The following is a 12,013-nucleotide window of genomic DNA, read 5'->3' as shown; positions in this document are numbered from 1 at the left end:
AGACCACCTACGAACAAATGTTCACATCAATTCACATTAATTGGAAGGTTATCTTTATAACAAAAAACAGCTACAAACTTTGTAAAATGTTTAAATTATGCCATGAGTAAGAGAAGTACCAAAAAAAAAAAAAAAAAACCAAAAAAACACCCCCCCCCAAGAAAAAACAAACAAGCAAAAAAACTGCTGAGATACCCTAAATCAGTGCTATATAACCGAATTTATGCTCCCTGAATCTTCCTATCCCTATCATAATTTAAATTTATTGGTAATCCCACCTTATTATATTTTTGTATCCACTTCAACTCAGTCTGTAAACTCACAACGCTTACAGAGTATTATTGTAATGTATAGCTAGATAATATCTGAATGCTACTTAGAGTAAGGATTACAGAGCTAGTGTTTTTCACAGGATGATGCAATGCTCATTCTTATGACTGCATGCAAATTGGTATAAATACTTGAACTGCTTTATGCAAGGTTAATATTAATATAAAAGTAGGTTTACTTCAGGAAAAATAATTAGTGCAGCCCACAAACTGTTTGCGAATATACTTCAGCTTTGAGGTAACTATTGAAATTACGTAAGTGTTCTTTCGCTGTCTTTTTTTACATTTTTTTTTTTTGCGTAGGACCTGCAGCGTTGTGCGCTCTTCTGCTTCTCAGTGATCAAGTGGTTATTTTTTGGCACAAGGATTTTGAGAATTTGAAGCATGTTGCCAAATAGATAACAATTTGAATGGATACTGGTACATTTGATAAACTTGGCTTTATGCAAATGAAGTTATTCTCCTTGTTCTCACTGCAGTCTGTGGCACTGTGGAACGCTGCTGGACCATGTACATAGCTATGCCCGCAACTCTGGTTCCCTCTAGCTATCAAACCACACTGGCTATGATAGCAGCTCCACTTTTGCACCACAATCCTTAGCCCACGACGTTCAGTTCTATACTTTCTGCTATCCACCTTCTTATTCTTGGCCATATTATCCAGAGCCTTGAGTTTAGTTCCCATACAGGAGTTCAAAAATGTAATCAAAATGAAAAATCATATATCCCAATTTAGCTATCAATCATAGTAACCTTGGTGCCATTCTTTCCTCTATACCCTCTTTTCCCACAACAGCTATGCCAGCAAGTCTGCCTGTCGCCACCTTTGCAACGTTATCTGCGTTCCCCACTATCTATGCAGAAACCTTTACCCATGTTTTATATCCTCTCTTCCACTCTGAACAATTTCTTTCCTTCTATAGGGCCTTCCTAAGACCTAGCTTCCCAGACTCCAGCTGTGCAGAATGGAGTTTTCTCGCCCATACAAAGAAGGGCACAATTCCATCATCTTTATCCTCCAACAACTCCCATGACGCCCGTGCAGACCAGAATCCAGTCCAAAGATTTCTCTCCTTAATTTTGAAACCTACCTTGGATTTGAAGTAGTCTCTCTCACAAACCTCTTTCTCAAGTAGAAATTGCATAATCTCCCCCCACTCCCAGTATCACCTCCTGCCTTTTGAAACAGCCTTCTTCTGTCTCTGCAGCATTAGCTTTCCAAATCTCATCTGTAGAGGTAGCTTTCTCCTACTTCATTTCTCTCTGCTTTGGCTATCGTTTATAATTTTATTATTTATAATTTTATTGTTTATAATCGTTTTATTATTGAACTCCGTGAAGCATTTTGGGATACAGTTACAGTTTGGGCTACTTTCTTACCTTCGTCAATAACAGGCCACCCAAAAGGTTACATCCTGCCCAAAGCACAATAAAGGTATGAAGGTTGCTTCAAGGACTTGTGGGCAGGCTACGTCCCAAAGCCTTGTAGTCAGGCAAGGGCAGGATATTTGAAGGACGGTAAAGGGCAAGTTATTAAAACTTGGCAAGGGGAAACCAGAGCGGGAGCCGGAGAAGCAAATGCAGCTCGAGCAGCCCTAGGAGAGCACAGCGAGCGCATTTCGGTCCCCGGTTGAGAGCTTGCTGGGGAGGCAGCGCCAGAGCACAGACGGGGCCTGCTGCGCTAACCCGAGGGTACTTAGCTGCCGAGCTGGGAGCAGAGCACCTCACGCCCTGCAGATTTGACTGCGGCCAAGATCCTCGTGAAGGGTCGCTCCCTAAGTGTCGTGGCTGCTCTAGCCAACACGTGTTGCCCACTGAGAGCTCTGAGCCGGCGGTGAGAAAAAACAAACAAACCAGGGGTTTGGTCACAGAGAAACCCGTCTGTTTTGGGCCAGCAGCAGTTCCCCACCACTTTCCTGCCTGTGCTCTGCATGCAGAGGGGCTACTGGCTCCTCCGCTCCCTCCCCCCAAGCAGTGTTGTTGTAGCCCTGTGAGTCCCAGCACGGCATTGGCCGGGAATCCTTTTTCACCCCAAAAACCTCACGACAGACAGTGCTGAGTCTTGGGGGGGAGGCTAGCTAGTAGCTTTGCTGCCACCGCTGCGGGCAGAGACAAAATGGCTAAGGAGGAGCGAAGCCCAACTCCTCCCAGCTAGGGTAACCAGACAGCAAGTGTGAGAAATCAGGAGGGGGCTTGGGGGCAATAGGAGCCTATATAAGAAAAAGACCCCCAAATCGGGGCATCTGGTCACCCTACTCCCAGCCCCCACTTCTGCCCCTGCATCCCCCGTTTCCCCCCCCCCCACTCTTCTCTATTGTGTCTCCCTTTTCCCTCGCCCCGCAGGGTGGCTGGGACAATTTGTACGGGGGGGGGGGGTGCTGAGAGCCAGTCCACCGAACTGCGAAGCTGGTCTGTAATGGAAAGCCAGGGGGTGCGGCAGCGGCAACCGCCCCAGCACCGCTACTTCCAGCACCTATGTCGCCCCCCGTCGCCATCTCTGCCCCCGGCGCTGTCCCCGCCTGGCTCGGGGAGCCGGTTCCGAGGGCGAGCGAGGGCAGCCGCCGCTAGGGAGCATGCGCAGACGGCCCCCTGGCGCCCAGCAGGTGCTGCCGGCCCTGGGCGCGGGCCAGTCGCTAATCCCCGCGCGTGCAGCGAGGAGTCGCCATAGCCAAGCGGCGGGAGTCCCCGGCGGCGGCGCCTCGCGCAGGACCCACGCTCCGGCCCCTTGCCATGGAGAGCAGCCCCCCTTCTCCCGCAGAAGAGCCCCGCTCCGCTGGGGGGCTCAGCGGGGCGCACAGCCCGGAGCCGCTCGGGCCAGAGGGCTCCCAAGAGCCGGCGGAGGGAGGGAGCGAGGAAGGGGCGGCGGCGGCGGCGGCGGCGGAGCAGCCCCCCGGCCCCCGGCCGGAGGAGGATGCAGCAGAAAGAGCCGCTGAAGGGAAGGACCGGGAGGCGCCCGGGGAAGGGGGCGGCGAGGGGAGCCCGCCGGCGGGAGGAGCGGGGGAAGAGGCGGCAGGAGCAGGGAGCCCCGAGGGGCAGCGGCAGGAGCCTGCCCCCGCGCACCGCCCAGCTGGGGAGCGCGCGGAGGAAAGGGGCGAAGGAGACGCAGGGGGAAGCGCGGAGGGCGAAGGAGCTGCGGAGCCGCCCCCCGCGGAGGAGAGCCCCGGCGGAGAGAGCCCGGGGCCAAGCCCCGCGGAAGGGGGAGGCGCAGAACCGCCCCGGGCAGAAGATCCTGCAGCGGCTGCCGAGGAGGAAGACGACCCTGGCGAGGGCGGGAGAGAGGAAGAACAGCCTGGGGACGGGGCAGGGGAGGAAGGAGCCGCCGAAGGAGAAGAGCGCGCAGCGGAGGAGAGGGAGGAAGAGGACGAGGAGGGCAAAGCAGATGCAACGGCAGAAGCAAAGCCCGAGGGAGGGGAGGACGAAACTGGGGCAGGGCAAAGTCTGGGAAGCATTGCCCCAGCGGGAGCAAATCCCGCAGACACGACGACAAGCGAAGAAACCCCCGCGGCCGGAGGCGCCGCGGGCCACGCAACCGAGGAAATACCAGCGGCCGCAGAACACGCGGGCCCCGAGGACGCTGCTCCCGGAGAAAGGCCGGAGGGCACCCCAGGTGGGGACGAACTGAGCAACCACCGCCCAGAGCCACGTGCAGCCGGAGCCCCCGAGGAGCCTGCGGGAGCGGAGAGAGGCGAGGAAGCCATGAACCTGAACGGCATGCAGGCCAGGGGAGAGGGGGAGGAAGAAGAAGAGGCGGCGGCGGCGAGCACACCTGGGGAACCCGGGGAAGAGGCGCAAGAGCATGACATTTCCCTCTTCGTCAAGGTAAAACTGCCTGGTCGGGCAATCCGCTCGCAGCCTTGCTCTTCCCTTAGACCAGTAGCCGGCGATCCTCGAGCTTGGGGAAGATTTGTTGCGCAGATCGTGCTTACCTGTCATGGGCTGGTGTTAGCAGTTTCCTAGAATCATGGGTGGTTGGGGGAGATCTAGATAAAGCGGTCGCCCTGTGACACAGCCTAAGTGAACGTAGTGACTCCTCTGTCCAACCAGCTGTGCATGGAGTTTTACCAAAAAAAAGTGACCCTGTGCAGCTCAGCGTTACGCTACAACGTGGAGTAGTTGGAGGGAGCTCCGTCTAGTCGCCCCCCCTCCCCGCCCCATATTCCTTACAGAGCGCAGCTATACGGGAGAGAGCCTTGGGTTGTGCATTTGCTGTTACTAGTGTCATTTAAATCTGCCAGACGCAAATCCAGTTTTGTTAAGATGGTTTGGTTATTATTTAATCCCGAGATACATTTCCTTTGACTTTTCATTCCTTCATGGTTAAATATAGTCATGGTGCAAAGTTTTCCACCCTCCGTTGTGCTGAAAATCGTGGTTTTATCATTCTAAAAGCTACCATAATTAATAACATCACCCACAAGAAAAGGAAAAGTGCAAAATTGGCAGTAAGGTCTTTCACCAACAACTATTTTGACGTGTTTTACCTTTGTCTAGGTATCTCTCTATGTTTAAATGAAAAGTGTATGAGAATCTAGGTATCACTCTGGATTGTTCCTGGGCTTCTCTGTGGTGCTAATCATCGTAGTATCTGAGCACATGAAGTACATGAATATGATAATTCATTCTTGCAACATTTTGTGAAGTAGAGAAATACTTGTTAAAGGTCCCTGGAGAGTTTAAAATCTCCAAAGGAGGAGGAAATAGAAGATACACCAGAGTTACCCCTAGAGAAAAATACATAAGGTGTGACATTATAGGGACTTACTTGGAAGAAAATAGAAAATTCCTTTTTAAGAGCATTGATAATATGATGTTACGTTTATATAGCATGTTTTATGCTAAAAGATCAGGAAGTGTTTGACAGATACGGAGAATTGAAATTAATTTCAGATAATAAATGTAGACAATTTTTTTTTTTTAAAACAACCAACCCCATGCTGCTGTGTAATGTGTTAGTATGTCAGTTAAAGATACACAATTTATATACGTTCAAAATACCTATAATTCAAGCAGGTGAAATCTAGATTAGAAAAAAACCCCAGGCAAAATAAAAAAAAAAACCCTAACATTTATGGACATGTTACCTGAAATTAATTTCTGCCTACTTGCTCAGTTTTACAAAGTATAGCCTTGATCCTGAGGTCAGCACCATGAAAACCAAGTCCCCCACTGTTGGAGGACAACAACCACATTTAGCAGGCACAACAGTGAGCAGCATGGAACAGTTTGACCAAGTCAGGGCTAACCTTATAAACAAAGAAAACAAGGGGCCACTTTGGGTCTTAACCTACTGGAAGTAATATTTCCCATGCAGAATGTGCAATTCATTCATGGGTTGACCCAGTCTCATGCACCAGCACAAGAATGAAGTCAGAAGAAAAAAAACTCACTGTCTGATCACCCCCTCCCGTTTGGCAATGAATCCAGAATACCAAGTAGTTTATGCCTTGATTTCTCCCCCTTTCTTGAAGCTTAGGACTGCATACATAAAGCTAGCTCTATACCAGCAAACAAAAACGGGGAAAAAACCCTATTTTTACAAGTGCTATTGAGTTTAATATCCAAGGTACTGTATAGTGCCATACTGGAAAGACAAATTTTTATTTATTTATATTTATGTCCCCTTCCCCCCCCCCCCCAGCTTTTTCTTAAAATACAAGCTTGGTTGTGAAATCAAGTTACTGGAAATAACTTAGCTCTACCATATTGATCTCCATTAGCTGAATGCGGAGGCTAGAGTTGAAATTAATATTTCTGGGACAAAGTAGAAATCTATACAGCAGAAGTTGTGTAGTACAATTTTACTCTGAAAAGTGACTGTGAAAAAATGTTACCTTCTTACTCAGTAGATCTGCACCCTGTGCATATTCAGTCGTTTGTGCTTTCTTCAATGACAGTTACATTTTTACTACTGGTTTCAGAGTAGCAGCCGTGTTAGTCTGTATTCGCAAAAAGAAAAGGAGTACTTGTGGCACCTTAGAGACTAACAAATTTATTAGAGCATAAGCTTTCTTGAGCTTACAGCTCACTTCAAGTGTAGCTGTAGCTCACGAAAGCTTATGCTCTAATAAATTTGTTAGTCTCTAAGGTGCCACAAGTACTCCTTTTCTTTTTATTTTTACTACTGTCAGCCCTGCAGGGCCAACTCAGATCTGGCAGAGAGAATTCCATTCTTTTTGCTCATAGGTTGAGTAAACTGTTAACTACCATTTGTAGGGCCACTTATGCAACTTCCTCTTTGTTTTGTAGTATGATCATAGATCCATCCACAAATGGAGCAGGATTGCACAGGTGTAACTAAGGTCATAATGTGGCAGCAGTTTCACCAGTATAAAATGAGGACAATTTCTGTCTTGCAGAAAGAGCCCAGTCTGATTTTCAAATCCCAAGCGGAGATTGAAGGGCTGCCAGTCAGAAAAACATTTTTGTATGTCAAAAACTGATAGTATTTGATACGGATTATCATTGAGACATCATAAATGCAGAATCCCATGTTGTCGCTTTCATAAAATCACTTTGCAAAGGCAAACCACACTTGGAGCATGATTCCAGTCCTTGTAGAATATCTGAGGGATCAGAATTGGAGAGCCGGACATAATAAGGATAAGAATGTGAATTTGCCATTATAATCCAAAAATAAAAGATTTAAGCATAGTTAATTTAAATATTTGTGAACTTCTGAAAGGAAGGAGGAACATTTTCATGACTGATTTAACATTAGTAATTTAAGAATGCTTTGAAAATAATGCATTCATCATTCTAATGACTTTGCTGGCAGGATATAACCAGACACAAACATTTTACTGTACACCTACTTGGTAAAGGACTACATTTATTAGCTAAGACTGGTCTCTTGTTTCTCCGCCTCTCAGCCTGACAACCTAGAGCAGCACTGTATTGGGAGCCCAGCATCTCCCCCTTCACCAAACCACTCACACCATGAGAGAGGAAGGGAGCCCCGCTCTTTTCTACTGCTGGAAGGAATCATGCCTCTTTCTCTCTACTGCTGTGAGGAGCTGCACTGTCTCTGTACTCCTGCTGCCCACTGGGAAGTGATGGTCCTCACCATGGCTCAGAGTGGGCTCAAGATATTTAAAAAATACAGGTACAATAATACAGGGATGCACAGGAAGTCTGTTGCAGACCTGAAAACATTAGTTTGAAGAAGCATATCTTCACATAAAGTATTAAAAAGTTACCATTGTTATCTATTTTTTTGGATTCCTGAATTACCAGCACCATTATCTCCCAACATGACACCTCATAATATTTAAAAATTAAGTTGCCAACCTGCCCAGTGTAATAAAAACAGCTACCTATCTCATTGTAGGGCACCTTCATGCTTCAGCTGGATTCCTTGGTGGCTGTACTGTCACCATCCTCAGGCATACTGGGAGATCACTTATGGAAATCAGGGATCTGTGACTTCAGGGGCCATAAAACAATCATAAAGAAGGGTGAAGGAGATTTTCAAAGGCATAAATGGCTGTGATGCACTTAACTCCCATTGACTTTCTGTGGGATGTGGGCAACTAACCACCAGATGTGCCTTTGCAGATCTTCTCTGGTAAGTTTAAAATTGCCTAGGAATTGAATACTGCTTTTAAAAAACTTACTATTTAGGATATTCAGGACATAATTCTACACCTGGTTCATTTAAAAACATACTTGCAGGTCACCTTTAAGATATTCCAGATAAGATCAAAATTAAACCTCATAGATTTAACTACAAATTTCAGTGATTCTGAAGATCAGAGGGTCTAGTAATTTGGCTGTAAGTGCAGAACTCAAACAGCTGGACTACTCATTTCAGTACGAGATCTTCCATCAAATTCGTTCCTGCTCAGATTCTGGTTAACAATAAGTGGTGTATCTTAAGAGTTCTTCAAAAGGCTAAGATTAAAACAACAGACTTCATCCAATCTTTGTAACCTTTTTGGTCTCTTATTCACGGGGTGATTCATTTCATTCATCCTTCCAATGGGTGAGGTTTTGATCTCAGTTACATTTGTGACAGGTTTCAGAGTAGCAGCCGTGTTAGTCTGTATTCGCAAAAAGAAAAGGAGTACTTGTGGCACCTTAGAGACTAAAATTTATTAGAGCATGCTCGGGGGTTATGCAACCCCCGAGCATGCTCTAATAAATTTGTTAGTTACATTTGTGTAATCTGAAGTAACTCCATTGATTTCCAGCCTTCATTGCATCTTTCCTGAGAAGTGTTGTGCACCAAATAGCTGATTCCGAGGATCTGGTCCTATAGTCTTAGAATTTTGCTGAATTACCAGGAATTTTGATACACAAGAAAGTAAACAAGGCAGAGACATTTTGGCCACTGAAGAAAGAGTAGGAAAAAAACAGCTACTGCACCATGCTTACAGATATTTCACCTGATGCATACGTTAGAATACAGAAGAGGAGGAACCTTTTGTGATGGGTTGGATCACAGAAACCCATTTGGGACTGCCACTTGATGTGCCTAGACTACCTCTAAGCCCATTTTCCCTGGCAGCTTGGGACTTCAGTACCTTGCCTTGTTAGAGCCAGACACGCTTGCCTGCTGTAAACACAGATCCAAGTCTGAACCACGTCCCCTTACAAGCTGTTGGCTTAACTGAAAACAGCTTAAGAAGTACTCCTGTCTCCAACACTCAGATACCCAGCTCCCAAAGGGGTCCAACCCCCAAATAAATCAGTTTTACCCCTGTATAAAGCTTATACAGAGTAAACTCAAATTGTTCGCCCTCTATAACACTGATAGAGAGATATGTACAGCTGTTTGTCGTCCCCTCCCGGTATTAATACTTAATCTGGGTTAATTAATAAGTAAAAAGTGATTTTATTAAATACAAAGAGTAGGATTTAAGTGGTTCCAAGTAATAACAGACAGAACAAAATAAATTACCAAGCAAAATAAAATAAAACACGCAAGTCTAAGCCCAATACAGTAAGAAGCTGAATACAGATAATATATCACTCTCAGAGATGTTTCAATAAGCTTCTCTCCCAGACTGGATGCCTTCCTAGTCTGTGCCCAATCCTTTCCCCTGATATAGTTCTTGTTCCAGCTCAGGTGGTAGCTAGGGGGTTTCTCATGACTGCAGCTCCTTTTGTTCTGTTCCACCCCATTATATAGCTTTGGCACAAGGTGGAAATCTTTTATCTCTCTGGGTCCCCACCCCTCCTCTTAAATGGAAAAGTCCCAGGTTTAAGATTGATTCCAGTACCAGGCCTGACTCAGAGGAAGGTTTGCAAGTAAACAGAGACATCTACAGTCAATTGTCCTAGTTGGTGGGAGCCATCAAGATTCCAAACCACCATTAATGGCCCACACTTTGCATAATTACAATAGGACCTCAGAGTTATATTTAATATTTCTAATTTCAGATATAAGAATGATACATTTATAAAAATAGGATGACCACACTCAGTAGATTATAAGATTTGTAATATACCTTACAAGAGACCTTTTGCATGAAGCATATTCCAGTTATATTGTATTCACACTCATTAGCATATTTTCATAAAATCATATGGAGTAAAACGTCACGCCTTTACTTTCCATGAAATGTTTATCCAGGATCCAGTTATGGAACTGTGGTCTAGCCTATGTATTAAGAAAAAAAGACTATCCTAAAATTAAATTATTTGGACTTGATATCTTTCTTTAAATACTGTGGCTGTGATTTTCAAAGGAGCCCGTAGGAATTAGGTGCTCAAATTCCATTGGAAAAAAAAAAGTCACAGCCTGTATTCCCATCTGATATACTTCACTCTATATCCAACATTTGACATGCAGATTTCCAGGAAAATCACAGAGGAAAGATTTATACCTCAGATTTGGATTTTTGCTCATCCATGGGGTTTTATACTGGTGAAAAATCAATTTGATTGAGTATGGTTTATGAGGAGAGCAACTGACTTCTGGTACCCAAACAAATATGTAAAAAAAATAATAAAAATCACTGTTAATCTTTATAATACAAACACATTGTTATCGGGGGCCAGAATTTAGATTGCCTTTAAAGGGTATAAATAAACATTCAAGTATGTGGGGTTACATTGCCCTGTTTTTTAATGGATTTCTATTCTTGTTGATATATGAAATACAGGGAATCTCACAAAAGGCTTCTTATTGTGAAGCTTCCAGCCCATTTTGCAAACTAAAAGGTTTTGGGAAAGTTCAGATAAGCTTGCATTGCTGATCCAGAGCAAAGCAAATCATCTGGGATTTGCCTAAGGTGACTGGATTTGTTAAATGCAGAGCCAGGACATAACATTGTTGACTGAGTAGAGGAACATTTGATTAGGTTTAAACAGTGGAAAAGGTCCCTGGTTCTTTTCCTCAACCTTCTCCCTAATAGGGTTGCCAACTTTCTAATTGCACAAAACGAAATACCTTTGCCCTGACCCTTTCCTGCCCTTTCTCTGAGGTCCCACCCCTGCCCCGCTCGTTCTCTGAGGCCCCACACACTCCAGCTCTCCTACCTCTATGGCTCGTTCTCCCTCATCCTCACTCACTTTCACTGCACTGGGGCAGGGCTGGGGTGAGGGCTCTGGCTGGGGGTATGGGCTCTGAAGTGGGGCCAGAAATGAGGGGTTCAGGATGCAGGAGAGTGCTCTGGGCTGGGGGAGGGAGTTTGGGTGCAGGAGGGAGCTCCAGGCTGGGACCAAGGGGTTTGGAGTGTGGGAGGAGCTTCAGGGCTGGGGTAGGGTGTTGGATGTGGGAGGGGTGCAGGCTTTGGCTGGGGGTGTGTGCTCTGGGGTGGGGCTGGGGAGAGGGGTTTGGGGTACAGGAGGGAATCCGGGCTGGGGCCAAGGGGTTTGGAGTGCGGGTTGGGGCTCAGAGCTGGGGTAGGGGGTTGCGGTGTGGGAGGGAGTTTGGGTGCAAGAGGGGAGGGAGGTTGGGGTGCAGGTGCGCATGTGGGGTCTGGGAGGGAGTTAGAGTGCAGGAGTAGGGTTGCCAACTTTCTAATCACAGAAAACCATACACCCTGTCCTGCCCCCTTGACCTGCCCCTTTTCTGAGGCCCCGCTTGTTCCATCCCCTCTCCCTCTGTCACTCGCTCTTCCTCATACTCATATTCACCAGGTTGGGGCAGGGAGTTGGGGTGCAGGAGGGGGTCAGGGCTCTGGGCTGGGGGTGCAGGCTCTTGCAGTGGGTTGGGGTGCAGGGGGTGGGGTGATGGTTCTGGCTGGGGGTGTGGGCTCTGGGATGGGGCCAGGGATGAGGGGTAGGGGATTGGGGTGTGGGAGGAGGTGCAGGGTCCCCGGCAGCGCTTACTGCGGCTCTGAGGTTGCATCTGTCAAGTCCCTGTGATTTCTAGGCAGATGGGCGGCCAGGTGGCTCTGCATGGTGTGTGCTGTCTTTGCGCCTGCAGGTGCTGCCGCACTCCCGCAGCTCCCATTGGTTGCTGTTCCTGCCAAATGGGAGCTGTGGAGCCGGCACTGGGGATAGTGCACTGAGCCTCCCAGTCCCTGGCTGCCCCAGTGCATAAGCGCCACAGGAACCTGGCAACCGCTTCAAGGAGCAGCGTAGAGCCAGCGCAAGTAGGGAGCCTGCCTTATCCCCAGGCCCCCGCTGTGCTGCTGACTGGACTTTTAATGGAGTTGCCACGGTCCCTTTTTTGACCGTTTTAGTTACACATATTTCTAAAACTTATTCTGAGTTTGCAGAGACAATTGTGTGCA

The 12,013-nt window shown here is 46.9% G+C and overlaps 1 protein-coding gene across 1 annotated transcript in view; it reads left to right on the top strand.

Annotated features, from left to right (window-relative positions):
* Positions 1-2,926: 2,926 nt before the first annotated feature.
* Positions 2,927-12,013, top strand: part of CLIC6 (chloride intracellular channel 6) — a 48,838-nt gene continuing 39,751 nt past the window's right edge. The window contains exon 1 of the mRNA XM_038388040.2: positions 2,927-4,148. Coding sequence (XP_038243968.1) covers positions 3,060-4,148 — 1,089 coding nt within the window. The 5' untranslated portion in view covers positions 2,927-3,059. The remainder of the gene's footprint in view (positions 4,149-12,013) is intronic.

The sequence above is a fragment of the Dermochelys coriacea genome, chromosome 1 (genome assembly GCF_009764565.3).
Source record: "Dermochelys coriacea isolate rDerCor1 chromosome 1, rDerCor1.pri.v4, whole genome shotgun sequence".
Taxonomy (NCBI): domain Eukaryota; kingdom Metazoa; phylum Chordata; order Testudines; family Dermochelyidae; genus Dermochelys; species Dermochelys coriacea.
The sequence above is the reverse complement of the archived record's forward strand: the minus strand, read 5'-3'. Positions and strand labels throughout refer to the sequence as shown.